The sequence below is a fragment of the Gossypium raimondii genome, chromosome 12 (assembly GCF_025698545.1).
Source record: "Gossypium raimondii isolate GPD5lz chromosome 12, ASM2569854v1, whole genome shotgun sequence".
Lineage (NCBI taxonomy): Eukaryota > Viridiplantae > Streptophyta > Magnoliopsida > Malvales > Malvaceae > Gossypium > Gossypium raimondii.
The window spans coordinates 10,634,026-10,660,092 of NC_068576.1; the positions used below are offsets into that span (position 1 = coordinate 10,634,026).

The window sequence follows — 26,067 nt, forward strand, 5'->3', positions numbered from 1 at the left end:
TTTACCCAAAATTGAGCCTTGTCGAATACTCATGGTATCCAATACAACACATTATTGTAACAATTTCACATCAAATCCTTTTACTTTTAGTATTTTAACAATTTAGTCCCTAATCAGAAAATTTATGAAAATTACTTAATAAAATACTTTTAAATATCAACCAACATCTCAAATTCATCATTTAATAACTAAAATCATATCGATTCATCAATGGCAACATTCACAATCTTTAACAGTTTCAAAATTGAAGGTACGGGCTAGTTGGACCTAGTTGCAACGATCTCAAAAACATAAAAATTATTGAAAACAGAGCTAAAACAGACTTACATGCATAATCAACAAGAAAGACGAAGCTTCAAAGTATTCCATGGAGTTTTTCTCCTTCCAAATTCGGTGAAGAAGACACATTAAAATGATGATAAAATATTTTGGTTTTATTTTAATTCAATTAATTTATCAAATTACCATTTTTAACCTTGGTAAATACACTTACAATATCACTAACACACATCCATAATTGTCCATCACATAAACATATGGCATAAATAAACTTATTTATAATTTAATCCTAAACTAATTAGCACTAAAAGAGTAAATAGTCCAAAAGTTAGTGGATTTAAATCATGACACCACCGCTTGGAAACTTTGACCATGGTTTAATTACCATTTTGGTCCCTTTTTCTTTATTCAATTGACCATTAAATCACTCAAATCAAATAGTGATCAAATTTTATATCTTTTACGATTTAGTCCTTTTTAATTAATTAACTATCAAAACGTTAAAATTTTTTAACGAAACTTCAATACCACCTTAATGACACTCTGTAAATATTTATAAAAATATTTACGGCTTGGTTTATAGAAACGAGGTTCCGATACCTCATTTTCTAAAACCACTTGACCTTAGGGTCTTACCATTTGAACTTTATAAATCGCTTAAATAACATAAATTATAAAATAAAAAACCTTTTTAAAGTCACGTTTAACTCGTAAATATTAAAAAATTAATATTTACGAACTTACTCGTCGAATTTGGTGGCCTCGAAACCACTATTTTCGACATTACTGAAAAACGGGCTATTACACTGACAACCCTCAAATTTGTCCTCCTATTTACCCCCTAAAATTCCAAGTCATTATTTTGAACACTATAACCATAAATGAAACAAAGAGGAACTAATCAAAGACAAGCCAGAATACATCGGGGCTACACCTCTCCCTTGTCTTATTTCTTCTTCTCTCCCTTTTATTGAAATCCATCTCTAACCTTTTGCTTACTTACTATACTTTCTCGATTTTGCACAGAATTTGGGTATTTCTATACATTTTGTTTTCATTGGACACTAAATATTGTGAATGAGTCACTAACTTCATCTAATATTCATGTCTCCAATTGTTTGGTTTAAAAAATAGCTCACATTGTTTGATAATAGATAAGAGGTCACATGACCTTATTTAACTAAACCAAAAGAATTTTTCCATTTTCACATTTTAAAAAATTCCAAGCTTACCCTTACTAAATCAAAAACTCTCTTTGTTATATTAAAGCCTCAACTCTAAGTTTTTGCCATGAAAGTTGCTTCCTTCAATACTCTCTATTTTCCTTCGATCATCACAAAAAGGACACCAACACAACCATTTCCAACTAGATTCACAACAACCCATTTCCTCAAACTCCCTCAAAGCTTCCAAAACAACCCTTTTTTTAAAGAAATTCATTGAATTCCTTGAGCTTAAATAATTTTTCCTTATGTTAATGGCTATTATAGCGAAATGATTCTCTGAGTAAGACCATGCAAATAGTGGCGGAGCCAAGGGGCTGGCAGGAGCCCCAGTCCCCCTAAAATGAAAATTTTTTCATTTGGACCTTTTATAATTTATAAAATTTTAAATTAGTAATGGTAAAATTACACTTTGCCCCCCCATAAAATGATAAAAAATTGATTTAATTCTTTAAAAATTATAAAGATATAGAGTATTAAAATGATGAAATTGTATTTTTACTATCATAAAAAGTTACAATTTAATTCTAGCCCCCTCAAAGAAAATTTTCTAGCTCTGCCCCTGCTTGCAAATGTAAGTTAAGTCCAAATTGGGATCATATTACATCCAAAAAAAAATTGTTCAAATAAAGGTCTACTAATTGCTTCCTTGAAAGCTTAAACTTGGATGGATTTTATGGGTGAATAGTCCTTAGTCATCAGATCAAACACTGGAGTTCAAATATAATTTTTTATATGCATTGGAAATCACATTTCCTTAAAATATTAGTATTTAAAATAAATAAATAAATAAATTTGGCATTTAAATATTGAGTCTAAAATTTTACATAAATTTTTTTTATTAAATAAGAATTGATGGAAGGTAATTTTTAAGATAGCAACATGCCTTTATTTATTGGATAATTGATGTTGGGGTTTGGTGCTATCAACTTGACCTATTGTTGCCAGTCCCCCCTAAAAAAAATAAAATTTAATGCATGTATGAATAAGCTACATGACATGTAACGATGAATTTGTTAAGTTTCGTTTTCCTCTAGGTTTTAAAACGAAAGTAAGAAAAACATCTAATAAAGATTAAATGTTTAAAGTAGGATAAAATCTTTTATAAGGTGATAATTTTTAGATGAAGATAAATTTACTCTTTTAAATGTAATCAAATAAAAGCTTTTAGACGAACTTCTTTTAAGTCTGGCGGTTGGCACGAGTTTCGTCTGCTGTTTGGCACGTTTGCAATCGTTTTTCAATAGTGAAAATAGAGGATGAGATTGTGAATCTAAATCTTGTTGACGGTGAGGAGGAGCCTTTCTAGGAAAACGGTGAGTCATTAGTCGATGATTACAAGTTATCTTTGGTAGGCAGTTGTTTGACGGAAAGTGTTGTGTACTTTCCTTTACTAAGGAACACTATGGCTGATTTATGACATCCCATTAGTGGTATTTCCATCACGGATCTTAGTGATAAGCGATACCTTTTCCAATTCTTCTATGAGGTAGATATGAATCGGGTGTTGGAAGGGACACCATTTTTTTAATAACCATTTGCTCATTCTGCATAAGATCATGCATGGGGAGGATTCGAGCATGATTCCCTTGGTTTATGCAAACTTCTGGGTTTAGGTACATGATTTGCCTCCAAGGCTCATGTCAGAGTCAATGGCGCGACAATTCTGATCTTTCTTGGGCTTGTTCCTGGACTATGACGCGAAAATGATGTCTTTGGGAGGGAAACAGTTAATGAGGCTTAAATTCATATTGGATGTGCGATTTCTATTGAAACGAAAAAAAGGTTACACTAGGGACTACATGATCTGTATACGCTAAATTTTAGTATGAAAAAGTTAGTTTGTTTTCCTTCATTTGTGGTAAGCTTGGGCATAGAGAAATTTTGTCTAGTGAGGGTGAGGGTAAAGGTGTCTAAGATCGTGTTTTGTTGGAATCTTTCACTAAGAGCCCCGACAAGAAGAGGGATGGTGGCAGCCAACTGCTGGTTGAGGGAGTCGAATGGGACTGTAACTCAGGATTTGGATAAAAAAAAGAGGGAGATAAGATATAATCGTGGAGATAATTCCAGAACTATCTATCAAAATTCTAATCCCAATCTGATAGGAGTTACCAACAGGTAATTGGCTTTACCACATAGAGTATTGCCAAATTGGGACAATACCATAAATGCTATTGGGCCACAGGATACATGGCCTATGGAATTGGGTTCAGATGCTAAGGATAGCCCTATTCCAATTGTTGATGGTAAAAAAAGTAGTAGACATTAGATGCAACCTCATCTGTTTCTTGTTTCGATCAATGTGGATTCGGAGCTGTTTGGAAATACTGAATAGGGATCGACTGGCTCTGCGATGCAGGGCAACCAAGTACAATAAAAACCTTAACTTGGAATGTTCGTGGTCTGGGACACCCACGAACAGTGAATCGTCTCAATAATAAGTTGAAAGATATTCATCCCCAAATTTTGTTTCTTATGGAAACAAAAGTTAGTGTAAGAAGGATGAAAGTAGTGAGACATAAGTGTGATTTTGGTAATGGAATTGATGCTGGTGCTATTTGTTCTAAGGGGGTTTGTCTTTAGGTTAAAGACAAGATTGTGTGGCGAGCTTAAGAAGTTATTCACAACACTATATTGATGCGGTAGTCAGTGATGGAGAGGGTGGGATAACTTTGTGATTTATTGGTTTTTTATGGACACCTTGAAGATCGAAGGCATGGTGAGTCATGGAATTTACTTCTCCAATTAGGTTAGGATTAGACACTTTCATGGTTGGTGGTTGGAGACTCTAATAAGATAGCATATTCATTTGAGAAGATGGGTGGTCGACTTTGATCTGAACGGAATATGGAGGTGTTTAGATTAACTTTACAAGATTGTGATTTGAGTGACTGACGGTTCACGGGGTAGTGGTTCACTTGGGAAAGGAGGCGGTTATCGACAACTAATATTCGAGAACGACTTGATAGGGGAGTGGCTAATACGGCATGGTAGACTTCTTTTCCTGACCATTCTGTTAATCATTGGACCCATTTTTTTTATCACAGTTCTGTTGTGGTCGATACAATAGGTCGAAAGTGTGAAAGGAAGATGACAAGGGGACGATTTAAGTTTAGATTTGATACCAATTGGTGTTTGGAAGGGTTTTGTGCGGAGGAAGTTAGGCAATTTTGGTCCTTTTCATTGGATGTTTTACAGTTAAAGTTAGAAGGGTTGGGCATGTAGGGAATGCCGGTACCCCTATGGCGTAGCGAAAATTAATAAAAAAAATAATTTCAGCGATCCAACCCATGGATCCATGTGCGAGGAACGAATCGAGGTGAAATAATGGTTTTAAAATTACCGTAATTTCAATCTGAGTAGACAGCGACGCCTCGACAATGAGAATTCTAATCTACTATTGAACCAAGCTGCAACCTTTCGTGATTTTGACCTCTGCGTAATCCACCCAGTTTGACAATGAACGGAAGAAATCCCCAAAACTGTTTTTGAGAATTCTTTGCTTGACGGTTGCTAGACTTCACAAGCAAAATTTTATGATTTTATTTCTTAGGGTTTTTTTTAAACTCTCACCTACTAACCCTCTTATAATTGGTATATATATAATGAATCATAATTCATAAAAAATTTATCCGAACATAATAATCATAATTAAAAATAAATAAATATAATAATGTTTTAAACCGAAAATTATAATTACATTAATTATATCAAGGATTTCAATAAACTATATTTATTTAAATTTATATACGAACCAAATTCATATATTAATAGAACTATGTTCTCATTATGTGTACAACAATCTTGTACATATAATATGTTCGATGTTTCTATAATTAATAATTAATTTAATTCATGTGACAACCAAACACAATATCAACTATGTTTTATTCCGTTCATTTCAACCATAGGGTGTGACCCTGTAGATTATTGTAACGTTAGCAGTAATACTAGAACGATTCTAATGTTACAAACAATGAGTGACATCTAGTAATGCATCATTGCTACCTTAGTTACAAGAAATTATGATTCGATATAACCTTTTTGCAATTAACCTTTCATGCATTAATCCTTAAGTCCTTTATCTCTGGATTGGAGACAAGTCATGGAATAGTCACACTTGCATAGTCCATCCCATGTTCCTTGATATCTAGAGTAGACTATGATATACAAATAAGTATGACATCTCATATCAACTTATTTGAGCATGGCCATGCATTTCTAGTCTCACTCAATCAAGTGGCCTAAGATATTACTCCCATTATGTAGGAGGGACTTATCCTATATTGATCAACCATATCCCTCTACATAGATTGCGGCATATCCAACATCAGCCTTTGTAGAACAACCAGTTACGGTGTACATTTGACTGTATCAAAATATACAACTCACGATGTTGGGATAATGATGATCTCAAGTCTGAGGATCATATACATATTAATCACTATGAGTAATGTTGTGACAATTACATAATAATCTAAGAGACATACTCATAGTGGGTCAGTCCAATATGTTTGTTCTCTAACACACATATTCATGCATTGATTTTGACACTCCATATCAATGACAACTCTTTATCATCAATCAACTACATGTTAGTCTTAATGCATTATTGTTGTCCTAGTCAACAATAATACTTGACTAAGGACCTTTTAAGAATAATCATATTATTCTCAGGACATTATTATAAAACAGTTTATTTATACTCACAGAAAAGAAACTGAAATAATAATGGTAATGCCTTATATTGCCTTATATTAATAAACATGATAAATCAAGTATGTTATTACAACCATCTCATGATTGATCTTTGGGCATACTCTTACAGGGAAAACAGTTGCAACAGTGGTGCAAAAATAGTAAAAGAGAAAGGGTGGCACGTAAAGGTAACTTAGAGGCAAGATTGGCGGAATTGTATGAGTGTGATCCTGAGGAAGACACTATTGCTGAACTTATGGAAGTCCAAATTAGCTTGAATTTAGAAGTTGATAAGGAGGAATTGTTCTGGAAGCAGAAGGCACAAGTTAATTGGCTAGTAAATGGAGATAAAAATACTACATTCTTTCATAATTTTACTTCGACTCGGAGAAGGAAAAATAAAATTCTAGGTCTTGAGGATGAGTAGGGTCATTGGGTAACGAATGGAGAAGATCTACTGATGATTGCTTCGAGCTATTTCGTAAAGTTCTTTTCGGCTTCAATGGCAGGGGATGCATCATGAATTTATGATAATATATAACGAAGAATTTCACTCGCAATGAACAAGGAGCTACTACCACATTTCCATACGGAGGAAGTATTGGGCTGTTCTCAAATTTATGGCGCTGTTTAAAGCATCAAGAGTACTAGCTAGAAACTCTGTAGGATTTATCATGGTTGCGTGTACTTACCCCCACCATGGTGTTTTGGATGCTCTCGTTGCGGAAGCTTGAGCATGTGAGCAAGCTATCACTTTTGCGGCTGAGTTGGGGTCTCGATTGATTCAAGTGGAGGGCGATTCAATCACTATTATCAAGAAGGTAGCTTCATCCAAACCTGATAAGTCAGTTTTAAACCTGATTGTTCGAGACCTAAAGGAAAAAATGGGAAATTTTTTTATAAAGTCACCTTTTTCTTTATTGGAAGGATAGCCAACACTGCTGCGCACACTCCAACGGGAGAAGGTCGTCGATTTTCGGTTCATCGGTACTGAATTAAGGAGGCGCTAGGGATGTTAGAACGGATGGCTGAAGAGATTGGCAACGGTAGCTCCATCAGACTTAATTTGCTCCTCTCGGATTTGGTTTTTGGAAATTATCTAATCTATTACTCCAAATGGTTTCCAAAGTGTTTCTTTCTCTATTGATAGCAAGGATCTGTTCATGCATTAGTCTTTTGGCTTGGATCTGAGAGGGTTTCGTCTGGTCTTCTTCGGGATACATTGGAAGAAATGATAGGGCTTTTGGGGTTTTCTGTTTTGTTTGAATTTGGAAGGTTTGTGGAGGTTTTGGGATGGTACATTATCCCATTAATTGCTATCCTTGTCTTTATTTAATGAAAACCCGATCATGTTAAAAAAAAGAAGAAGATTTTAAATGTTGCATATTAGATTTGAAATTATGTTTTCATTTTTTTAAAGTTATTTAGCTTATCTTTCATATATTCTATTTTAAATAAACCAATATTCATCTAATTTTATATTACAAACTAGAAGTGTGTGAAAAACCTTTGTTTAAGCACATAAGAAACGTTTCATCCTTATTTAACAATTATGAAAAGTTGACTTTTATACCGACTCACTCTATAAGTTTTGGCACATGTGGTTTCTTGAAAGCTTCCATGTTTACAAGGCTAAACACAACATAAAAATCCGTATAAATTTTTTAACATGAGGTAGATTATAGTCTAATTATCTTGTAAATAAAATACGTAAATGGACCCTGAATTTGATGTATGCGCTGTGACTTAGTTTGCTGGATAGGAAATGTAAAAAAAAAAAAAAAGACTAGCTAGAATGGTCCTCCATACCTGGATTTTCTGCATGCTAACAAAAGTGAGCATATATCATCTAGGGTTCAAATGCCTTGCCTTCTTAATAATTCAGCCAACTTTATGCCTACTTTTCATGCTCTACTTTGCCACTTCTCTATACTATATTATTACTTTTCCATTTCACCGCCATTCTTAATTTCTTCCACAAGTTTTAACATTTTCTTATTGTTATTAAATCTTATTTAACCAAGGAGAGAAGACAAATAAGGCTAGGCGCCTATGCCTATGCCTATATTCATGGTAATATCTAATTTATAAATATCGTCAATATGGGTTTAGCCCATGGTATTCGATTGACCTTCAATAACTTACCTAATATTTAGATTTTGTTATCATTTTTAAAACTTTAAAATTGGATTTTGAGTTTTTACCTTCTATTCCAAGTTTTTGTCAAAAGGGTTTATTCCACAATAGAGTATTTGTTATTAGAATTTTAGGGTTTTAAATTTAATGTAGCGATTGTTCACCTTACTCTTAATTATGTGGTTGAGAGTTTAATATCCGCTTATAGAATAAAACGTATTTTATAGTTAAACATTTATCATTTTAAAATCACGAGGAAAAGATTAATTATTGCAGCGAATAATAAATACTATAATTTTGATAAAAAATAATATAAATATATAAATAATAAATCTCGCGTGCGAAATACAGTGAAAAGTGGGAAATAAAGAAATGGTTGAGTACGGTTGACTACTTACAATGACTGTGAAAAGTAATGTTAGTAGTGGTGAGATGATCGTATTTTATGGCATTTAACAGTATTTTATTTTATTTGATTATAATATAAGATGTATATTTTGAATTATAAATATATGTCAAAGCTTAATGCATCCCAACGAGGATTCCAATTGAACTGCTTAGTTAAGCAAGTTGATAAGTGCTATCTCACTTTGAATTTAATACTCCAAATCCTGTTCTTAATTATAAACATACCCAATTGCATCTTGGAATCCCAATGTTATTCCAATAATTGGTTAGTTTTTGCCCCATAAATCTAAAAACTTCAATAATCTTTAGATTACAAAATTTAATTAGAATTCAAGTCCAAGGTCATGTTTTATGAATGATTATATACATAAAAAAACTGAATTCCGATTGTTTTTTTTTTCATAATTTATCGAAAATTAGAATATATTTATATCTAAATTCAAAATAAAATCTAAAAAAATTCCATACATTAATTTATATATAAACTTAGACAAAAATGGATTGATTTAGTGTCGTGCTTCAAATAATTTGAATCGTGTACTCGTGCAAAAAAGTAACCCAATGTTGAAAGATGAGAGTTACGGGCGTAAATGAGACACTAGTGCTCGCAAGCTATTCAAGTTTGATTTGAAATAAATTGAACTCGATTCGGTAATTATCAACCCAAGCTCAAGTTTGAGCAGCTCGAGCTATTAGTCGAGCTGAATTCAAACTTTGTAATACTTGACTTGAACGACTCGTGAGCCTTATCGAACTTTTCATATTTTTATATTTTATTATTGTCATTAACATAGATAATTAGCCCTAACATTAATTATTGAGTCGAATTTAAGCTTGAGTATAATAATTAACAATTAAACTTAAAGATAAATGCTCAACCGAGTTCAAAATTTCGATTCAAGTAGCTATATTCGGATTGCGACACCTCAAATGAGGACCGAAAATTAAAGCATGAAAAAGTTTTGGATGATGGAGAAAGTAGGAGAGAAATAGGCAAACGACAAGTTAGCAATCTGTCCCATAATCTCCATATTTTATTTTTCCATATATTTATCATCTTTTCCTCTCACCTATCTTTTCTGGGTTCATTATTTACTTATTCTATATTTAGGTCTCTTTTCATTGAAAAGACATCTTAGTTTTGTTTAATCCAAACAATTCCGAAAGTTCAGCTCAATCAAACAGTCGCTAGTTTTTAATTAATAAGATTCTAAACGATGAGCATGGAATAAAAGTTCATGGATTTATTAAATATGATCCATTATATATATTATTTTTAATTATTTTAAAATTATCTATGAATTAATTGATAATACAATTCACTTACACTATATAATTTCAATACATCAAATCCAAACCCTATTTTTAAAAATATATATTTTAGTTGTTATTCTTAAAAAGTGTTATTTAATAATTTATTCTTCTATTTCCAATTTTTAAAATGAATTAACTAAGTTAAACTCTACTATTATTGTACCGAAAAGAGGATTACTATTTCTCTTTTGTAATGGTGGTGATTTAATAACCTAATATTTTTAACTTTAGAATGAAAACCCTAGCTCCGAATATGCCTATATATATTTTGCTTAATACAAAAGTCTTTGAACAAAAGAGACAGGAAAGATCATTTTCGAACAAAATTTTCTCATCTTAGTGCAATTCCAAAAAAATCAGGGTTTCAATCAAATCATGTCTTATCCATCTATATATGTGATCTTGCAGAGAATGGCAAGCACAGAACAAGAAACTTAACCAATATCATATCACTACCATACTGAAGTTGCAAAGAGAGGGTATCTCTTTTCTTTGTTTCAGATTGTTTCTTTAAGCTGAGACTTTGCATGCAGTTGCAGGTAGAGGAAATCAAAGGAGAAAAGTGTGGGTTAAAGGCTGAAGTGGTTTACTATATATATTGCTTCTTCATTGAACCAAAGGGAGATGTTAGTTTATTCGGTTTTTTTTTTTCAAGCTGGGTTAATAATATATAAAACTAACTAGAATCATCATGGAATCTGCAAATCTTCATCCCCATGGCAATAAGGTTCAAGAGCAGCATCTTAAGTATTCCTCTCTGGGAACTCCAACAAGCCATCAAGTTTCAACCATAGATGAATGGAATCAAAACCTCTTCCCGTAAGTGCCTAAATAAGATAAAGCTTCTGTTGTTTCCATTGTTACAGTCTGAGCTTTACTTATTGTTAACTTTTCTTTGATTAGTACGTGTAGTCTTCTGGATTTGTTCATGCAACATAAACATGCCTCTGGGGTTTCTATGATTTTCAGTATAATAGTATATTAGTAATGTTTTCATGTTGAATACATGTTGTATTTATGTCAATCTCTCGTGCAGGAATATTGGTAGTAAATACAGTAGGGATCTGAATGAAACCATATCAAAATCAAGGGATCCATGGGAAGAGCCGCCTTTGATAAGGACTTCCATGAACCAAGATAGCTTCAGCCAACAATCTGCAAGTGAATTTCTCATTGCAAATATCAAAGATGAGATGTCGGATTCCTTCCCCAAACTGAGTGAGATGATGTACCACTATCCACAATATTCAAGTACTCATCATGACAATCTATGGCACAGCAGTTTCCCCATTTCTAACAACATGACTGAGCTGCAACTTTCCTCAGGAGAGTTGCACAGAAATGATCATCATCCGCCACCATATGTAGGAACTACGTCATCAGCTAGCAGATACGATTTCAATCATATCTTTCAAAGTACAAGTATTTCAACCTCGGATTTGTGTTCCACATTGTTTTCTAGCTCTTTGGACCTGAACCTGAAATCCTTGGATCTTTTAACCTCAACATATGATGGTGGAAGTTATAATCAATCTTTAATCGATATTCCTGGGAAATTAAACAGAAGTGTGCTTATGGGCCATGAATCCCTTGATCACAGAAGAGAACATAGTGATGATACGTCCACCGGTTCCAAAGTGGGTATCTTTCTCTCTTATTCTTATTTCTGCCACTTTGAATTTTCATGCATTTAGAATCTCCTGTTTACTACCAAACAAAATACTACTATCACCAGCAATTAAAGAGTTCCTTTTTCATTTACATACACTACTATTGTTTCAAGCTTTTTATTGGTCACTTTAACATGCCGAGATAATGAATTGCTTTCCTTTCTTCCAGCATAAGGTATCAGCCTTTGTTAGCGGAACAACTACAAGTACAAAGAGGCCAGGTAGCTTTTCTGATACAAAGGAATCGACCCATACGGATGCTAAGAAGCATAGGTCTTCAATGTCACGATCCCCATGTCCCACATTGAAGGTGGAACTGATATTCCACTTAGCAACTCTTCGAGTTGTAGTTTTTATTTCAATTTTACAGTTCTTACCATACCTTGGACTTTGGGTTTTTAGCTACAGGTTAGGAAAGAGAAACTAGGAGACAGGGTCGCTGCTCTTCAGAAGTTAGTGGCACCTTTTGGCAAGGTAAATTTCATTCCATGTTACCTCCTGATCACCATTCCACTAAATACTGATTGAGATGTGAGAATTTTACAGTTCAAGAAGTTAAAATATTAATAGGGCCATACTTGCATATCTAAATTTCTGTGTTTGAGTGATAGCCAGACAGATACAGCTACTGTGTTATCAGAAGCCATTGGGTACATCCAGTTCCTTCATGACCAAGTTCAGGTAATTTTCACTCTTGGTTATTTTGATTCCTTTCACTATATATATATAGTTGCTTTGGTGTCCTTAACATCAATTTCCATTTGCAGACACTGAGCGTGCCATTTATGAAGTCATCGCAAAGCAAGTTTTATAGAACAATGCAAGGGGTATGAAATTCCCTGGCTATCCCAATAAGCCACACAGTTGCAAGCCAAATGACATTGGAACTTAATATTAATCATCGTTAATAGGAAAATTAAAAGTTTTTTTTTTGGCAGGGTTCAAGAGTGGAAGGACAGGAAGAGCATAAGCGTGACCTTAGAAGTAGAGGACTATGCCTGGTGCCCCAGTCTTCAGCATCATATTTTATTAATAGTTGCACTGGTGGGGTTTAGACAATCCCCCCCCCCCCCCATTAAGAACTTGAGGTTGTACATAAGAAATAGTAATTTTGGCCTTTGGGATTATCAAGATTTATAAACTAAAGGTGTAGGACTGTAGGAACGAGGTCTGGTTGTGGAGACCTAGAGCTTTGGCTGGCTCATTTATACATGTCAACCTCCATGAAAATGAATGATTATTAGGGAATCATCAACTTGGCATTGTTGTAAACTTAGCAAAAAAACAAACTTTCTCATTTGGATGCATAATCAATAGGATACAACAATATTGCACGAAAAATGAAAAGCAGTGTGCGGTTCATAGGTAAAAAGTACAAGAGATGGGGACTAATCCGGCCATAGTTTTTTTTTCATAGCTATATTTAGGTTTAAATGCAAAATTATTCTTTAAATTATACCATTTTTTCTACTTTGGTAATTATTCAAGAGTGGTGTTTAAAATATAATTATGTTATCAAAATAATTCTATTCGTTATCTCTATTAAGAAAAGAATCGTGACCCAATTAAAAAATAGGGTTGATACAATGTATTAGAAAAGAAATAAGGAGAAGGGGTGGTGCAAAGGACGCTGATTCTCCTAAATAGGCGGAGAGTCAAAAAATTAGGAGAGTGGGATAGGACGATAACATGCAAGTAAGGGAGATAAGATGTTGAGGAAGGTTGTTGATGAGGGTTGAAGATCATTCTCTCATCTTTCTACATGGTATTTATAGGGAGGGAGGTCTCGTTCCCAATAGTGCCACATCATCGACAAAATCGAGACACAATGATTTTGTGGCCGGCCAGGTGACAAGGTCGTATGTGGGTTGTTGTCGAGTGTGGTACCACTCTGACATTCTCCTTACTGAGGTAGTACGAGGTTGTTATGCCTCAGTGGTCCCTTAGTGGTCTCCTCTTGGTGGTAAAGGTGTTCCTACTAATAGCGGGTGGCCTAGTAAGAGGCGAGACACTTGAGTGGTGTGAAGAGAGAGCCATTCATGGGTGCTTTCCAGGTAGTTCCTCGTGGTTCCACATGTCCACCTTGGGTAGGGGTATTGCTACATCATCGACAGTCTTGAAATGAGGGTTGTCAAAGCATGTGGATATCATGATACCTTAGGGTGGATATTGCGACATCACTCTGTGGTCTCCATCATTGGGGCCTATTGGAGGTATCGTGATTCCAAGGGTAGGATATCGCAATACCCTTTGCTTTGGTGATGTTCTCGCTCAATTCTGGCCTCCAACACATCCCTACAACACTTAATCATATGTCAAGACCCCCAATGGCACTACTGGCCAATTTGGGTATCAAAACAAGAAAAACGGGGCATTTTCACTTATTAACTCAAAACTTAAAAACTACGAAAAACTATAGAAAAGACGCTACTATGCTTGAAAACAAGATCCTCAAGTGTACTGGGAAAGCCTAATTTTCCATATCAAATTACGGTAGATCAATAGGCAAAAAGTTGGAACTTCATTATAAATCATTTGAGCCTTAATCACATATGTCCAATCACCCTTCCGCTAGCTCGTTGAAACAAAAAATGAATTGCATGTTGAATCAAATGAACAAAAATGAATAAAAATAATGAAAATGGAGAAATGATAAATATTTGGAAATAATTATAGTTTTCTTCAAAATGAAAATGAAAATGAATAAATGAAATCATTTAGAAATGATTATGGTTTTCTCCAAAATGAAAATGAAAATGACACGGAAATGAATTTATGTTTTTCAAATTAAATGAAGTTCAAAAATATAAATAAATTATTTGGTCATAGTGAACTGTTGAATATAGAAATATTAAATATATTTTCTCATATATTATTTTACGGTAAAGTCGTTATGATTTTAACGAAATTAGAATTGGGTTGAGAAGATTATTTAATTAGAAATATATTGAAATATTTATTTTGGGAAATAAAAAAATAAATATCGAGTTGGATTGAATTATAAAATATTGGGTTAAAAGCCTAAAAAATACTTGTAATTAGATCCAATATGGGAGAGGCTCAAAAGCCCCTCAAGTTAATGAGGGGGACAACAAACCCTAGTATTATTAACTAGGGTTGCTGCCCTCTATACTCCTAGATAGACTAGGAGTTTGTATTTCTAATTGAAATAAACTTCTACAATTTAACAAGGGCTATTTACAAAACTTTAAATATAGTTATTCTGGTCGAAAATAGAGAATTTATTCTCAACTATTAAATATATTTTCTAAAATAACAAATTTTTTCAGTTTCTATTGATAAGAGATTTTTCATTTTCACACTAAAAGTAAATATAACTATTTCTGGTTTTGTGTTTGATTTGAATCATTCGAGCCCACACACGAAGCAAATCGTGGTACGAGAATTGTAGAGAAGGACATTCAGTTGAAAGCCATGAATGAAAAGTATCCGTCTAGCCGAAAACACAGGTGCAAATTCATTTAAGGGTTTATTACTATAAATATCACAAATCGACTCGATTTTAAAATTTTTTTTATTTTTCGTTGTGCAAGAAAACCAATCTCAAACCAGATTTTTTCCAACAAACTCGTGGTAGGTGTGTTGGATCTGGTGCCCTAAGTGTAGTTTATTCGCTTGTACACTTGTAACTTTTTCAAACAGATTGGTTAATAAAATTATTCATGGATTACATTAATACCCTTTGTATATTGTCCTCACGTGATTCTTGCATGTAAAGTAAAATAGAAGCAAATATTAGCTCACTAGTTGTCTAATGTTTAACTAATACTAAGTGGTATTACGCGGTCAGATCGTAATACAAAAAGACAACTTATATTAGTAGACGAACCTATACATGACATTAGTCTAATCGGAAATAAGTAAACCGATTGAAAAACTAATATGTTGTCTATCAAGTCCAATTGGGGAGATGCTTTGTCATGAGTATCAAAGTGGATGACTCCTAAAAGATATATACATAGATGTGACTGACTGAATTGACAGTACATCAGACTAGACCTAAGCAAAATAGATCCTAAATCCATTTATGGATTTATTCACTTGTGACGTTCATAGTGTGACATACCTTAATCCTGAGTGGATGATGGATTAATTATGAGTGACTCGTATCCTTTGATGTAAGTAAAAGCCTGAGTTCAAATAGATAAGGAACTAAAAGCTGGTGCGTTGGGTATACGAATTCTGTAGTATGTAACATCATTCACAATAGTAGAATTCATAGCCCAAGAAATGGGTAAATGATGTTCTCTCGTTGGCATTACATGATAGATGAAAAGTAAACGTGGTCATGTGATGTTTGTCTTTGTTATGAATGACTTAATTACTATTTGATAGTGATAGACTTTTCATGAAAAAAGATGTAATGGTTACCATGAGATAAAATAAGATCATATTGGGATAGCAGATTTATCCCAAATTGATTAAGGTTATCCTATAAGGGTAATACACTTATGACAAGGTTGTTGGACGAGAATTGATCGAGTAGCTTTTGTAATGGTATGTCATTAGAGAGAGCTCAATCACGATACTATAGTGGAATGACTTCATGACTAAATGAGTTTACAATTAATAGGTGAAAACCTGGAACTTAGTTATAAATCATTTGAGCCCTAATCAAAAATATCCAATCGGTCCCTCTGCTAGCTTGTTGAAACCAGAAATGAATTGCATATTGAATGAAATGAACAGAAATGGATAGAAATGATAGAGTTAGAGAAATGAGAAACATTGAAAATAAATGTGATTTTCTCACCAAGTATGGAAATGACTTGATAATTGATTTATAGTTTTTATAATTATTAATTAATTAATTGAAGTTAGAAAATGAAATTAAATTAATTGGTCATTGAGAATTCGTTGAATGTAGAAAATTAAATAAACTTTCTTATAAAAAATTTTACGGTAAAATTATCATGATTTTAAGGAAATAAGAATTGGGTTGAGAAATTAATTTTATTTTTAAAAAAAATTAATATGTAATATCTATTTTGAGAAATAAAAAAACATGTATTGGGTTAGATTAAATTATAAAGTGTTGGGTTAAAAGACTAGGACGCACACATAATTAGATCTAGTACAGGAGAGGCCCGGATCCTCATCATAATACCTATGAGGGAAAGCACACTCTATTAACCCCTTTCTCTCCTAGTTCAACTAGGAGATTGTGTTCCTTTTAAATAGCCATTAAATGCATTCTACTAATTCAACAGCAGGGTTTCACTCCCCTATAAATAAATCCCTCCTATAAATAAATGACATTAATAGGGCTAAAAACACAATAAGTTGTATACAACATTGAGATATTGTTATTCTACTTGAAAATAGTGAGAATTTATTTCTAAGTATAAATTATATTTTCTGAGAATAACAATTCTACTGATTTCTATAAGAGAGAGATTTACTTTTTTTTTATTGAAAGTAAGAAAATTATTTCTAGTTCTGTATTTGATTCTGAATTGTTTGAGCCCACACTCAAAGTAGTTTGTGATACGAGAATAACAGAGAAGATTGTTCGGTTGAAAGCTGAGAACGACAAGGATCCGTCTCGCTCAAAGCACCTGTATATTTTGAGAAAAGTTTATTACTATAAATATCACAAATCGACTCGGTTTTCAAATTTTATTTAGACGTTATTTTCATTTTTTTTACTATGATTTGACTTTGAATTTTATGAGAATGGGCTTCTATATTAAATTAGAGACTAAATTTAATTTTTATTATTTATTTTAGGATTAAATTAAATTTTTTAAAATTTAACATTAAAAACCAAGTTGAGTTTTTCAAAATGTCCGATTCAAACCAAAATTTATTCCATTTCGTTTTAAATTTGTTTTAATTTTGAATTAGATTAATTTATGTTTAAATTAGACTTAGGAGAGTAAATATTAACCAAAAATTAATTAATAATTAATCTTTAAATAAATTAAAGTTTTTACTTTAAGTAGATAATTAATTAAGATTAAATCGGGCTAATATTAGTTTAGTCCAAGAAGGCCCAAATTAATCCGTTTCAAGACCCAATTAAAGTCAAATGACCTAAAAATGTCTAAGTTAAAGTCCACAGCTTTGGTGTAATCCCAATTTTCAATCCATGTCAAGAGCCAAAATCTAATCTCAGGATTTCTTTTTATAAAGAAAATAAGAACTTAATAAAACAAAAACAGTTCATTACGCGTTAAGGTAAACTACATCTTAGTCACCAAATTATGCTAAATTTTAACTAGAAAAATTTACAATTTAATCATGTATTTTCTTTGGATCAAAGGAAAGTTCGGTTGATGCCCTCCGGCAATTTTGAAGAGCGCTAATTTTACAGTCATGGTTGCCCTTGCACCTCATCTGGCAATAATACAGCAAATTATAAGCTACATGCAAGTTGATTTAACTGTCTCCAATGCATATCATTCATAAATATGGAATGCTAAGAACTAGCTGAAAATTACAGCAGCAATTGAATGTCAAAATAACGGTAAGACTTGATACATAACCAGGCAGATAGCACAAGCATACATCAATGACCTTTATGGCGAAAAAGCATTACAACTACTTGGGAAATATCATATAGCGAATGGTCTATCTCTCCAGCTTCCCTCTCTTTTGGATACAATTCAAACTTCGAACTCACAGAACCATGCCATAAAAGCTGGCACCAAACCAAAATACATTGTAATTATTAGTGCTTAGCATCTCTTACCAACATGTTCCTATATTTAATTAAGGGACTGCAAATGGAACCTCTTGAGACAAGGAATCCGATAGAAGATAGCGATTTCTTTTTCTTTTTCAGTCAGAATCGGAGTCATGATTCACGGAAGATCTCACTGTCCTGCGCCTACTCTCATCATAAACATCATCCTCATCATCTTCATTTTTCTTCTCACTAATTATACCTGTAAAATGATACATGGTTTTCATCACTGCTAAATACCATAATTTGCATGTTGAACCAGACAAAAGTTCATTACCTTTCTTTATCAGTACAACCTCGAGTGTCCTCATAGCAAAATCATCTTTGGCACCAAGATCTTGAAACCCAACCAGCCTATCTACAGCAACCCCTTTTCTGACAAAACATTGCAATGGTTCAAGTTATCCAGATGTGATAAAAAGGGAGATACTGTTTTCTAACTTTTAACACTTGATGGCAAAAATTTTCACAAAGACTAAACATCCATGAAGCATAAAAAGCCATGGCAAAACATCAAGTGTGCATCTCTATATCTAGTGTTTAATTCTTAGGTAGAAGAAAGTTCCTTAGAGAATCATTACAGAACTAAACAGCCTTGAAGCATAAATCTTTCATTTTCTCTTCATCATATAAACATGGGGAAAAAAACAAGAAGAAGCTAAGAGATGATGGCTGACCTGAAAATTATAACACAAGGCAAAGTTTTGACTGCAAGTTTGGTAACAAAGAAAGGAGCATTCTGCCACAAAAGTTCAGAATCTTAAGTTTGCAATGAAAAAATTACCACAACTAGAATGAAATATGAAAAATATCTATCAAGCTTTAGAAATCTAGAAAGCTTGTTGATGTTCACCTCAGCATCCAGCTTGATGAACTTCGTATCCATATGCTTTAGTGCAAGGGCTTTCAAATGCTTATCCATTATCCTGAATGTCCGTACATAATACTGATAAGTCTTTCATATTTACAATTGACCATGCACAGTACGTGTATCCAAACTTTATGTCACTTACTGTGTATATGCGTACATGATGGACAGAGAAAAGTAAAAAAAAAAAAAGAAAAACTTTACTTGCATCGATAGAACTCCTTATGGTAGAAGTGGCAAACCACTTTCTCACTTCCAGTGACTTCACCCAAGAAATCTCCTTCAGTAATCTCCCTGTAGTCTCCATGCCCTTTCCTCTTTAAGGCTTCTCGCTTCTCGGCTTCTTTCTATTCAAATAAACCCTAGTGCCGTTAAGGAGTTCAGAACAATCATACCCAGATCTGTAGACCATTTTGCATCACATTGAATTAAGAATTGCCATTAAATTTCTAACCTTGAGAGCAGCAATCCTATCTGCATGCAATTTTTCCAACTCAGGATCCTGTATACAAGAAGCTCATGAGCCTACACAAAAGCAGAGTGACGTAGAATGAATGAAAGATGCTCCATCACAGAATACAAACAGCTTCATAAGACTTACATCCATCAGCTCATCAAGGTCAACCTCCTCGTTGGCAGTAGATGACTGCGCCTTCTCTTGGGCAAGCAGCTCCTATAAGACCATGACATTCACAAATTCACTCACATTAAACACATACCACTTGGCATAAGTATGTTGTTACCAGCTAACTTCGATAATCAGAGATAACATTTGTACAGCAAGTCAACCTGGGGTAGCCATTTAAAAAAGCATCATCAAAACAACCAAAACCATTAATTTACAGTTTCCAATCCATCATTGAAAACCCCCTTTTTAGACCAAAACAGAATCTTAAAATTGTATGACTATTATCTACAAGTGCGCACAAGTTATTATCTTCAAGTTCGCCAACAAATTACAGTAACTTCAATGACTTAGCAGTAAAATAGGTCCAAAAGGCAAGTATCTACAATGCCATTTAGTATGGTATATCTAACATTGAAGGGAAGCTACTTATCACCCTTGGGAGGAGCAAATAACAGACGATATGGGTAATGATCTAGTTCTATTTTAACAAAATTTCAGAGCATCACAGAATATTCAATGGAAGCTTGGTCGATATAAACGGGTCGGATCAAATCGACACATAAAAAAGAACCAGAAACAGAGAGAAAATTAAGGTAAAAAGACAACCTTTTGATAGTCACGAGCAGCTGCTGCCATTACATTCCCGAATGCTAAATTAGACAACGTTGATTTAACTGAATCCGGATCCATTTCTCTTTCTCTGAAAAATTAAAACAAAAAGCAACAGAAAGGATCAAATGCATAAAAGATTTAAAGAAAGAAAAATTGAGGCTTTCATGGAAATTCTAAAGAAGGAAGCAGATCCAGGTATAATCTTACCTGCTGGAATCTCTCTTTTTTGGGTAAAGACGAAAGAAAAATGAAAGGAAAAATATGGGATCTTGAAAATTTAAAGAGAAAGATCTCCCATGAAACGCACCGGTTTCACGACGGACTTACTTCGGCCCCAGTAGCCCGCAGGCTAATATTAGCTCCCCAAGGCCCAAATTCAATCCTTTATAGTTCCATGCTTCGATGCTGATGCGTTCATTTCCTCCACGCATCTAGGGTAGAGGTGTTCATGGGCCAGGCCGGGTACGGTTCGGGTCGAGTCTAGAAAAAATTCTGGTCTCTGTCCTAGGCTTGGGCTGATCCGAAATATGGGCCTGAAATTTTGTCCAGGCCTGGCCCGGGAAAAAAATTCTAAGCCTGAGTCCGGCCTGGTCTGGCCCATTTTTTTAATAAACACCAAAAATTTATTTAAAAAAATAAAAAATATTTTAAAAATATTTTAAAATTAAAAAATTAAAAAATTAAAAAATATTTATTATATTCGGGCCGGGTTCGGGCCAAAAAAGTGATGCCAGAGGCCTGGCCCATTTTCTAAACGGGCCTCATTTTTTTCCCAAACCCATATTTTGTGCTTATATTTTTACCAAACCCTCCCATATTTCGGGTGAACTGTCGGGCTGGGCCAGGTCGCCTGGCCCATGAACACCTCTAATCTCGGGTTGATTTTAGATTTATTCGGATTTTCTAATTAATTTTAGGCTTCATCATTCAAGTTTGTTAACTTAATTGTAATTTTATGTCAAATCAATTTAATGAAATTATTCTCTGAATACAAATAATGGACCGATTTGAGAGTCTTTGCAAGCTGAGTGACCTAAAGACAATACTAAATAATATTTTGCGAGGATCAATCACAAATTCAAAACATAGACCGTAAAATGATACATACATAATATAAAAAAAAATAAGTTAGTATTAACCCAAACCCAGTTAATATAAACATTGGGCTGTCCATCCAAAGCCCTAAAAGGTTCTCTCACGCTACAATTTAGACTGTAGATAGGATTATATGATATGAATATACAACCATGTTAAAATCTATAAATTTGATAATCCACCCTCAAAAAGAAATTTTGAAAATCCAATCAAGTACCCTTTATTACATGATAAAAAAGAAGAAGAAAAAAACCCCGCTGAATTTGTAGACATGAATGTCAATATTAGTTCTAGATTTAATGCTTGTGCTTATCCCTTGATCCATACTCCACCTCTGAAGCCAACATCATCAATTGGGAAAGACACCAATTCTGGACACCAACTAACATTCACAATTCTCAAACTTTGCATCGCTTCTTGCAACATTGGCCATTCTAATTCCAAATCTGACAGTGATTCCAACATTAACCCTTGTATCTTCCAAACAATGTTGTTGTATCCCCAAAAGTTTTGATTCACATTTGCAAGATTTCCAGATGAGATTGAGAGGTACTTGAGCAAAGGAAGTGCTATAGGATTGAGCCAAGCAGGACTCATCTTTCCTGGATAGAACTTGAGGGACAACTCATAGAGTTGTTGTGGCGGATAGAGTTTGTCAAGTTTTGAGGTTAGATCACTCCCATGACTATCAAAGCAACTTATTGACAGATTCTCCAGATCACGTAGGTTCGCCATTGCATTAACCTCATTCTCTTCAACTTCATCAGCATGTGTTAGATGTAATCCAAGTATCCTCAATCGTGTCAAGTTCCTTAATTCTCCGATACGGCAACCATGGCTAGATCTTGCAGGTCTAAATCCCAACAACACTTCAAGGTTTGAAAGCCTCCCCAAACCTTTCGGCAAGCATTCAAGTGAACCACAATTACTGACATCTAAAACCTTGAGCTTATTTAATGTAATGAGGTTATGAGGCAAAGTTCTAAGATTCTGACAATAACTCAAGTCCAAAATCTGAAGGTTGGTGAGTTTTTCCAAGGAAGCTGGGAGTTCAATCAAAGGATGAGTGTTGCTTAAACTGAGATAAGTTAGATGATGAAGTGAACCGATATGAAATAACAAGCTACCAATAGGCAATTCAAAGATTGATTTTGAAACATCCAGAACTCTCAAGTATCGGAACTCACTAAGTTTCTTTGCAGTACTTGATTCAATCTTGTTGACTTCACCACTTTTGGTTGTGGACACCAATCCCCTTAACTTTGGATTAGCAGTAAGCTGTTTTCTGTCCATGTTGTTGGTAATCCCAGAGTGGCGGCAATTAGTCTTATTTGTTACGGAAAAGGCGTCATCTTTTGCTATTTTAATGACCAATTCGCGAACCATATCATGCATTTTGCAAGTTAAAATTGTTCCATTGTAAGTCTTGTCGACAACCTCTATCAAGCATCGATTTATCAACCCTGAGAAACAATCTTCACCAGCATCAGTTGAAGATCTGCCACTTCTCAATCGGACAAATCCCTCACCAATCCACCAATGAACTACTTGCTGTTTTGTTATGACACAGTCCTCCGGATAAAGAGAGAAACTAAGGAAGCATGACTTCAAGTAAGGAGGGAGCTCATCATAACTCAATTGCAATGAAGCCATGACAGAGTCATCATTTTCTGCCAATTCATCTCGAAAATGATCTGCGATTCGCCTCCATTCATGATAGTATGATGCTTTACAAAGCATCATTCCTCCCACAGCTTTGATAGCCAAGGGAAGACCCTCACACTTGTCGACTATCTCTTTTCCAACATCTTCTAAATCGGGATAGATACACTGACCTTCACTTGCAGCAAAGGCTATCTTCTGAAACAGAAGCCAACTGTAATCTTTGTTGAGGAATTTAGGTCTATGGATCCTTGTCTCCTTCACTCCCATCTTCCTTGAAACCCTCTCATTTCTCGTTGTGATGATGACGCAACTACCGTTTCCTTTAGGCAGCCCTTGAGAAATTCGTCGCCACCACGCAACATCTTCACCCCACACATCATCCATCACGATCAAATACCTCTTGCCTAAGAGATATTGGTTTATCTTTTTCAACAGTTCATTTGCATCATCCCCCACACTAGCATCACCTAAATTTCTCAACATACTTCTCATGATTTGTTCTTCAGTAAATGTCTGAGAGACTGAAACCCACATTCTCCTATCAAAGTGATCATCTATTTCTTTTTCAATATTGAACACTTTCTGAGCAATTGTGGTCTTGCCCAATCCACCCATTCCAACAACTCCAATTGCTAGTATTTCCTGCTTCCCTTCACTAGCCGCTTCAAATAACCAGTCTTTAATCTTCTTAGTATCAGCTTCTAGTCCAACAACCATAGTGTGATCATACACTTGAGAGCTCCATCTGGGCATTTGGTCCTTTCCATTTATGGCATTTGGTTGGAACAAAAGGGCCCCCCCAAGGAGTGATTGGATGTTCTGTTTAATCTGGGTAATTTCCCCAATAATTTCATTGATACGCTTCCCATTTTGATGCTTGAAATGAAGGACTGGTGGAGAGATACAAGTTAAGCAGCCATTGGAGAATAAGGCATCATCCCTTGATTGAAGTTGGCAATCCGCTAGTATATCTTCAGCTTCATAAATCAACTCTCGCAGAACGGCCAAGACCTTGTTTATAGTATCGTTCTTCCTCTTCAACCTATCTGCGTCCTTGAGGAAGCACTGCATCAATTGAAGCTCAGTTTGTAGTTTTTCAAATTGTTCCCTGAATTTAGTCACATAGAGGCCTTCCTCTGCAAGAGTGTTTAAAAGCTTCTCCAAGAACACACTGACAATTGCATCCGCCATGCTTTTTGGGTTTGCCTTACAAAAAAGAGAAAACTAGAAAGAACAAGACTAAATAAATTTTGGAGCTTTGGGTACTCAAAATCTAATCTGTTCAAGGCTTCCAAAAGAAAAGAAAAGAAAGCTAAACCAAGTGTGGGGAAGTTAATGATGCTTCAGCCACTAAAGTTTTCATCATAAACACCCTAAACAACAACCTGGATCAATTAAAAGAACTAGAATTAGAAGGTTTTCTCCTATAAACGTACATGACCTGAACTTGTTCTTCGCGGTATGATAGGGAAAATGGAGGAGGAATTTAAAAGATAATAATGAAATCAAAGATCAAACATAAATATAGATAATGATAAAAGAATGTTAATCAGCTAATGTATGCAGGATAAAATAATCAAAACCTCATAGCAAACTTACAATTGAGAGATTCCTGGCAAGAAATCTATGGCATTTTCAAATTAAGGAGAAAACCCCAATAATATAAAAAGCTAAAGTGTAGAATGTCAAAGCGGATAGAATGGAATAGTTCGAAGGATCTTGTTCATACCTTGATTTACCGAAAAGTCCTTTATTTATGTAATACAATCGTGTAGAAGAAAAGATGCTATAAAGTTTGCAGCGTGAGGGTGTAATGGTACACAACAGTGAATAGTCGTGCAGACTAGTCAACGATGCGCATTTGGATGATTGAATGACCATGAAACTGAAGAGAAACTTCCATCCCCCAAACTAGTCGCTTCCTTCCTACTAAACCTGTTGCTCGCCCGAAATTTACAAGTTTTGAGTCAGTAATTTGCGAAAAAAGTGTAGTCTAATAATAAGTTTGAGTACCTGGAATCATTTTGTACAACTTTTATAAGCATGTTAGCTTGTGAAAACTGACCGTCTTATTGGCTTAGGTTGCCTACTCGTGCCTGATTGTTTTAATAAGAGAAGAAGAAGATGAATGGAGGCTTTTTGTACATGATTTTATAAGTGGATCATTTTCATGAATAATTAATTAATTTAGACTATTTTGATAAAAGGATTAACATTTTCTATCATTGAATTGCATCCTTATTTATACAGGTTATTCTCAACCAATGTTTTTTAATAAATAGAAATTAATTTAAATTCGAATGAGAAATAACTAAAAATTAAAATATGAATTTAAAATAAAATTATCAACATTTATTGAAGCATGATCAAATTGTTGAAGAGCAAGTCCTCTCAAGTTGGGTGGGTGCAATAACACTGGATCAAATATCGATTGAATACTGGTTTTTCAAGAGCTTTTATAAGAGTATCAGCAAGTTGATTAGTGTTGTGAGTGTGAGTGACAACAACCTTATTGATTTGCACTGTTAGGAATAAAGAAGTTGTTAGTTGTTAGGCAGTTGTTATTCTGTTAATAACTGCTTATAATATACTGCTGCTAATGTACTACTATTAATACCCTATGTATATTTTCTTGTTGATGAATGGAATTGAGTATTATCTCAACATGGTATCAGAGCCATAGTGTTTCTGGCATAAATTTTTTTCTTTTTCTCTTCTCAGTGAGCTGTGCGCATGGCTACAGATGGTGTTCCAGTAGATGA

The 26,067-nt window shown here is 34.2% G+C and overlaps 3 protein-coding genes and 1 long non-coding RNA gene across 10 annotated transcripts; 1 reads left to right on the plus strand and 3 right to left on the minus strand.

Moving 5' to 3' along the window:
- Positions 1–6,231: 6,231 nt before the first annotated feature.
- LOC128035396 (uncharacterized) lies at positions 6,232–7,493 on the minus strand. The gene is made up of 2 exons (XR_008191845.1): positions 7,110–7,493; positions 6,232–7,037 (listed from the first exon to the last, which is right to left on the minus strand). It is a non-coding gene; the product is annotated as an uncharacterized LOC128035396 (long non-coding RNA).
- A 2,859-nt stretch (positions 7,494–10,352) lies between these two features.
- On the plus strand, positions 10,353–13,000 carry LOC105763254 (transcription factor bHLH110). Of its 4 annotated transcripts, none has more exons than XR_001124134.2 (7): positions 10,353–10,877; positions 11,095–11,695; positions 11,898–12,038; positions 12,131–12,202; positions 12,340–12,409; positions 12,496–12,555; positions 12,667–12,745. XR_001124134.2 is itself a non-coding variant. In XM_012581398.2 (7 exons), exons 1-7 carry the CDS (start codon positions 10,750–10,752, stop codon positions 12,781–12,783), a joined length of 1,185 nt encoding a protein of 394 aa, XP_012436852.1. In that variant the 5' UTR covers positions 10,353–10,749; the 3' UTR covers positions 12,784–13,000. The 4 variants fall into 4 exon arrangements, 2 of the variants coding, with proteins under 2 accessions (XP_012436852.1, XP_012436853.1); XR_001124135.2 differs by having other exon boundaries at positions 12,137–12,202; XM_012581398.2 differs by having other exon boundaries at positions 12,344–12,409; positions 12,667–13,000.
- A 5,125-nt stretch (positions 13,001–18,125) lies between these two features.
- On the minus strand, positions 18,126–20,874 carry LOC105763255 (thioredoxin domain-containing protein PLP3B). Of its 2 annotated transcripts, XM_052625891.1 has the most exons (10): positions 20,753–20,874; positions 20,540–20,633; positions 19,907–19,978; positions 19,760–19,807; positions 19,510–19,652; positions 19,291–19,363; positions 19,115–19,176; positions 18,715–18,812; positions 18,485–18,639; positions 18,126–18,392 (listed from the first exon to the last, which is right to left on the minus strand). In XM_052625891.1, the coding sequence occupies exons 2-9, from the start codon at positions 20,621–20,623 to the stop codon at positions 18,533–18,535; spliced, it is 687 nt and encodes a 228-aa protein (XP_052481851.1). In that variant the 5' UTR covers positions 20,624–20,633; positions 20,753–20,874; the 3' UTR covers positions 18,126–18,392; positions 18,485–18,532. The 2 variants fall into 2 exon arrangements, with proteins under 2 accessions (XP_052481851.1, XP_012436855.1); XM_012581401.2 differs by having other exon boundaries at positions 18,126–18,639; positions 20,753–20,872.
- Positions 20,875–21,659: 785 nt separating this feature from the next.
- LOC105763256 (disease resistance RPP13-like protein 4) lies at positions 21,660–25,221 on the minus strand. Of its 3 annotated transcripts, none has more exons than XM_052625560.1 (2): positions 25,035–25,221; positions 21,660–24,529 (listed from the first exon to the last, which is right to left on the minus strand). In XM_052625560.1, exon 2 carries the CDS (start codon positions 24,494–24,496, stop codon positions 21,950–21,952), a length of 2,547 nt encoding a protein of 848 aa, XP_052481520.1. In that variant the 5' UTR covers positions 24,497–24,529; positions 25,035–25,221; the 3' UTR covers positions 21,660–21,949. The 3 variants fall into 3 exon arrangements, with proteins under 3 accessions (XP_052481520.1, XP_012436856.2, XP_012436858.2); XM_012581402.2 differs by lacking the exon at positions 25,035–25,221 and adding an exon at positions 24,905–25,020 and having other exon boundaries at positions 21,660–24,690; XM_012581404.2 differs by lacking the exon at positions 25,035–25,221 and adding an exon at positions 24,905–25,018.
- Positions 25,222–26,067: the final 846 nt, after the last annotated feature.

Bases quoted from the DNA above. Each gene is read 5' to 3' on its own strand.
- LOC105763254 (XM_012581398.2), top strand. From the start codon at position 10,750: ATGGAATCTGCAAATCTTCATCCCCATGGCAATAAGGTTCAAGAGCAG. The intron at 10,878-11,094 runs GTAAGTGCCTAA...TCTCTCGTGCAG, and splicing joins TGGAATCAAAACCTCTTCCC to GAATATTGGTAGTAAATACA. The intron at 12,203-12,343 runs GTAAATTTCATT...AGTGATAGCCAG, and splicing joins TAGTGGCACCTTTTGGCAAG to ACAGATACAGCTACTGTGTT.
- LOC105763255 (XM_052625891.1), bottom strand. From the start codon at position 20,623: ATGGATCCGGATTCAGTTAAATCAACGTTGTCTAATTTAGCATTCGGG. The intron at 19,979-20,539 runs GTTGTCTTTTTA...ATGGTCTTATAG, and splicing joins CTGCTCGTGACTATCAAAAG to GAGCTGCTTGCCCAAGAGAA. The intron at 19,364-19,509 runs GTAAAGTTTTTC...ACGGACATTCAG, and splicing joins AAGGAGTTCTATCGATGCAA to GATAATGGATAAGCATTTGA.
- LOC105763256 (XM_052625560.1), bottom strand. From the start codon at position 24,496: ATGGCGGATGCAATTGTCAGTGTGTTCTTGGAGAAGCTTTTAAACACT.